The sequence below is a fragment of the Cyprinodon variegatus genome, unplaced genomic scaffold, assembly GCF_000732505.1.
Source record: "Cyprinodon variegatus isolate N-32 unplaced genomic scaffold, C_variegatus-1.0 Scaffold678, whole genome shotgun sequence".
In the NCBI taxonomy this organism is placed as follows: Eukaryota; Metazoa; Chordata; class Actinopteri; order Cyprinodontiformes; family Cyprinodontidae; genus Cyprinodon; species Cyprinodon variegatus.
Window position 1 is genome coordinate 239,223 of NW_015151131.1, and position 5,176 is coordinate 244,398.

Sequence of the window (5,176 nt, forward strand, 5' to 3'; positions counted from 1 at the left end):
ATTCTTTTCAAACTAAACTTTGCTTTAAACTGTTGTGTGCTTGGAAAAATATAAATTGTAATGTTAAAAATCTAAAAAAAAACTTGACAGGTTAAAAACTTTTTTTTGATAAATCACAAGACAGAAGTCAATGTCACAAATGAATAACTTTTATTTTAGAGTGACGGTATGTTTATACAAGATAATACTATTAATATAATGTGACTTTTCTAGAGAATCATTATATATATTATATTATATTTCTACAGAATAAATGCAGCCGTTTGTCGTTTCGGTAACTAGATCAAAATTACCGCTAGGTGGACAAAAATCACGCCATCTGGCGGAAAATCACCCGGCTTTTTCAAATCAGAGGCCTTTTTGAAATCACGTGAGAATGTGTACAAAACAACAAAAATGGCGCCGGCAACGCTTCTGGGTCGTTTTCATCGAATGTCTGCGATTTTAAAGTCATTTTGAGTGATAAATACATTTTTTTTTGCGATCATTGAACTTGCCCGGCGGGTAAATGCAATGAAATTTGTTCTCTCCCGACAATAAAAACTACTTTCCCCGGGAGATCAGGCGATGGTTAACATCGAGCCCTGCCCACCTTAAAGACCCTCCATTTCATCCACCTAAGTGACACATTTTCCATAAACGAGGGACATTAGCCAGGTTTTTTAATGGTTAGCCTCAACCTGATCCACTAAAAGTTCCTGAATGTTTGTATAAATGTTTGAATAAAAGGATTATTTTAAGTAAAAGATGACTTCTTTGTGGTTTAACATTTTATATTTATAGAAAATGAAACAAAAATTTATTTAACAAACAGTAAAAGGGCCCCATTTTTAACCCCTCTGCTCTTCACTATTCATTGATAACCCTGAGTCTCTATACTGGTGAAGTTTGAAGATGTTTCTCTTCCATCCAGGAAGCTTTTTCAATTCCAAATGTCAGAAATAGCGTTGAGTTCCAGGTTTATTTGAGGTTTACTTTGTTGGGCTTCTGTATAAAACCTCAAACTCGACATTATTCCTGACATTTTGAATTGAAAAAGCTTCCTGGATGGGAAGAGAAACGTCTTCAAACTTGGAATCAAAGTCCAGTGGATTGTTTTTAATTTTCTTTTTTTTTGGAACCCTGACTTTCAGTCTGAGGACTTTTGCACCCTCTATTGTAAAACGGATGAATGAAATCCAGTCTCTGTGCAGAACATGTGTACGTCAAACGGAACAGCCTTGATGGTGCCGACCATGTTGTCTCACCGTTATGTTGTCTTCAGTGCGATGTTTCCTGCTTAATTTTATTTTTTAAGATTATTTTTAGATTCTAGTGGCCTTTATTTTGGTATCTTTGAAAGTAGGTAGACTGGAAGGCTGGTTAACAACAGAGGGGAGAGACATTCGACCTGTGAAAGCTGGAATATGGGTCATACCATCATAGCTGCACCCCCCCAACAGAACGTTTATAATGACCTTTATAGAGGGCTTTGAATATTTTGGCCATTATAAAGTTTTAAGTTCTGGGAAAGTTTTATAATCTTACTTGCATGACTTTACTATAAAGTCAATCTCTGTTTGGTTTCTGTTTGCAGCCATTTGATGAGGGGGGGCGTAGAATCTCCACTCTGACCAGCACCATCGGCTTGCGTTTGTTCTCTACCCTTGATGATGGGAGCGGTTTCTCTCCGGCTGAATACATCCTGGATGCCTGGATAGAGGAAGGAATAGAAAACAGCGCAGAGATCCTCCAGGTGCCATAATCATGTGGATTTCCTTAGTTTGACTGAGATCGTCTTTCAGAGCAATAGATCTGCTGAAATGAAATTACTAAACCTGCTTCTTTCTGTTTTTCTCAGGCTTTGAATTTCGACCTAGATGGAAAGCTGAGTTTGGGTGACCTCACTGTGGCCCTTGAAAACGAACTGCTCAGTACCAAGAATCAGGTTCACCAAGCAGCGCTAGCAAGCTTCAAAGCTGAAATCCGATATTTGCTGTAAGAGTCGTTGCTGTGTTGCCTTTAAGTCCATTAGATATGGAATCATTTTAGAAGTAAAATAAGATTTAAAAGGAAAAAATAATAATCTCAAAACTACAGGGTGATTGAGTTCAGGTGACGCATTTCTGTATCTCTAAACTGTTCTCTTCTTTTCAGAGAGCGAGTAGACAGAGAAGCCCGGGAGAAGGAGAAAATCCGATCTGATCTGGAAAAAGCTGAAAAGCAGAAGACTCAGCTCGCCACTGAGGTGGATGAGCATCACTCTGCAATCGAGCAAATGAATAACCTCAATCTCAGGTAATTTATCCATTTTCTGTTTTAGCAGTTAGCCCTTTTATTAAAGAACAAATCAGCATCTCACTATAAACTTCATTTATTCATTAATAGTCTTTGGTTTTGGGGTTGTGTTTTACTCTTTTTTTGTTTTGGTTAGAAAAAAATATGTTTCCCAGATCAGTTACTGTGTTAAGAGGATGTGGAGTTAATAACCGATTTAAGACATTTAATCCCAAACTTCGAGTTTTTCTTTAAAAAATTAATCTGCTTCAGAAATTGAGACACTGTATGTCTATATCAAGGGTGTCCAAAGTTTGGCTTAGGGCCGCCTGTGGCCCCTGGAAGGAATTTGTGTGGCCCATCATGTGTTGCTTTACCACACAGATGCAGAATGAGACTTTAATGGTCAATTAAACAGACTTTTAATTTAAAAATGAAAGAATCTGGTACAACTCAAAATATAATTTTTTTATTAACCACTCTTAGAAAACAAGCCCTAAAGCTAATGTTTCTTTACCTTGCCTTAAAGTTAAAGAACAGTTCAGTCATTTAATTTTGTGTCATATATTTAAGATTTTGTCGTCATTAAATGATTGAAAAGTAATCCATTTATTATATTATTGTTTTCCTTTTTAATTTTTATCCTAAATATGTATTTATTGCTGGCAGGAAACTTGAACAAGACTACAAGGAGAAACTGGCGGCTGTACGATCGGAGCTGATGAAGGAGATGGACCAGATGCAGCAGCAGGCAGGTCTGCAGCGGGAAGAACTGGAGGCAGAGATGGAGAAGATCAGGGAAGATGAATCACTGCTGAGGGATCATCTCTCTATCTCACTGAAGGTGCCAGAAACAGTCCAGTTTCACTTTTATTTATCAATTAAAACACTTTGCAACTATATGATAAGTATATGCACGTCCTCTCTCATTGCTGCTAATGGTTTAAAGCATTGCAAAATGTCCAGGATACATCACATCATTGTCTTCTAACCCTTTTTCTTTGTGGCATTTCTTTCAGGAAAACCGGCGACTGGAGGTGGAATTACTTGACAGCACTGAAAAGCTCACAGAGGCGCAAAGCCAAGTAACCAAACTCCAGGCGAATTTAGAGAACATCATGAAAGAAAAGGTGCAAAAATCTTTTACACTTCAAATAAAATAAAAAAAAATCTCCATATATGAAACGTATAAAATGGGAATTTTCTATAGTTTGGAGACCTAGATCCAGGCAGTGCTGACTTCTTTCTTCAAGAGGAGCGAATTAAACAGCTACGCTGCAGCTATGAAGAACAGTGCCGGGTAACTGCAACTAAAACATTTTTCTTGTAAACTTTTTGACGGTTTATATCATCTGCACTTGGTTATATAAAATTAACCTCATTCTGTTGATGTTTAGGAGTTGCAGGATCGAATCGATGAGCTGCAATCAGAGCTGCGGGAGTTTCACACTCTTGGAAGATCTCATGAGTCCGGCGGTAAACCTCTGTCCGAGGAGCTGGAGAGCAAAAGCCCTGGCATGGAGTCCGACCCAGGTAGCATCAAACACCTCCTCCCTGTTCTAAGAAAGCTCTAAGAAGGGTTTAAGACTCAGGCTTAAGGCAGGAATGCTTTTGAGTATTTTGTAAGTATTTATAAATATCAGTAAAATAAAAGAGAATGAATATTTTTCTTAAAAAATTAAGTGCAGCTGTGTGTGGTGTACTGGGTAGCAGTGACTCTGTAGGTCTTTACAAAACTATGAAAGATAAGTTTATGATTTGGAGAAGTTTGATTGTTGGAACAGAGGGTGTACTGGTGTCAGACCAGCATTCTCCCATCTGTTCCTACTGGAGCTGTTGCCCATTGTCGATCCAAATCTGTCTTCAGGTATCGGTTCAGACGAGGTTCAGCCTTTCAGCATGAGCCTTGAAGCTGAGATGTTGCTGGAGCAGCTGAAGGAGCGGCACCATCAGGAAATGGAGAATCTACAAAACCAACTTGAAAGCAAGGTTTGTCATTTACTATCTGGCTCATCCCAGCTTCTCGTAATGCCTTTTTCGTCTAGTGATATAAGGTAAGACAGGGTCCCTATGCTGTCTGAAGACTGAGGAAATGTTATTTCCCAACCCTGAATTACACTTTTAACATTAAAACACTACAAATAATAAAAAAAAAAAAAGTGCAACCATAAGCAAATGTTGTAATTACTTAAAAACTGAGGCAAATGGTAAACAGCAGCAAACTCACACCACAAAACGAAAGAGCTCCAGAACCCTAGAGGGAGTCAAACAACGGACAAAACATATTGGACCAAAGTGTTACTTATAAACTAAACGATTAAGTTTTAGAAAATTAAATGAAAGATAACAAACCTTCTCTTTTATTTCTGCAACTTTCTTTAAAAAGATCCTGCATTAGAGCTGAACCTTCTATAGCGGGTTTGGTTCAATATGGTTTGTTCTTTGTTCGACTCCCTCTAGTGGTCTGGAGCACTTCTCTTTTTGTGGCATCAGTTTACTGTTTTATCATTTCCTTTCTGTGATTGCAGCATTTTGTTTGTGGTTGAATTATTTTTTTGTTTGCATCTTCCTTTCTGTTAATTGTAGTTTTTTGCTTCTATTTTTGACTGCAGCATTTTTTTGTTTGCAGTGTTTTTCTGTTTCATTTTGAAGGCATTCATCATCTTTCTGCCAACCACATTTTCTTCTTACAAGACAAACCTGTAGTGAAATTTCATGATTTTACTTTAGATATTAGTCGACTAATTTCAGATGAGTCTTTTCTTGTCTCTAAGTTTCAAGTAGGGATGCACGATATAATGGGCCCCCTATCGGTATCGGCCTTAATACTGAATATCGGACATCGGCCACCCCACCGATATTTAACCCGATATTTGATCAGCTTCTGAGTTTCTAAAGTCTAAAAAAAAAAACAAATACT

At 37.7% G+C, this 5,176-nt stretch overlaps 1 protein-coding gene across 3 annotated transcripts in view; it reads left to right on the forward strand.

Annotated features, from left to right (window-relative positions):
• nin (ninein) overlaps window positions 1-5,176 on the forward strand; it is a 36,995-nt gene that overhangs the window by 11,108 nt on the left and 20,711 nt on the right. For all 3 annotated transcript variants that reach the window (XM_015394227.1, XM_015394228.1, XM_015394229.1), the window contains exons 8-15: window positions 1,577-1,735; window positions 1,841-1,977; window positions 2,137-2,277; window positions 2,926-3,100; window positions 3,276-3,386; window positions 3,467-3,556; window positions 3,654-3,789; window positions 4,124-4,245. In XM_015394227.1, coding sequence (XP_015249713.1) covers window positions 1,577-1,735; window positions 1,841-1,977; window positions 2,137-2,277; window positions 2,926-3,100; window positions 3,276-3,386; window positions 3,467-3,556; window positions 3,654-3,789; window positions 4,124-4,245 — 1,071 coding nt within the window. The remainder of the gene's footprint in view (window positions 1-1,576; window positions 1,736-1,840; window positions 1,978-2,136; window positions 2,278-2,925; window positions 3,101-3,275; window positions 3,387-3,466; window positions 3,557-3,653; window positions 3,790-4,123; window positions 4,246-5,176) is intronic.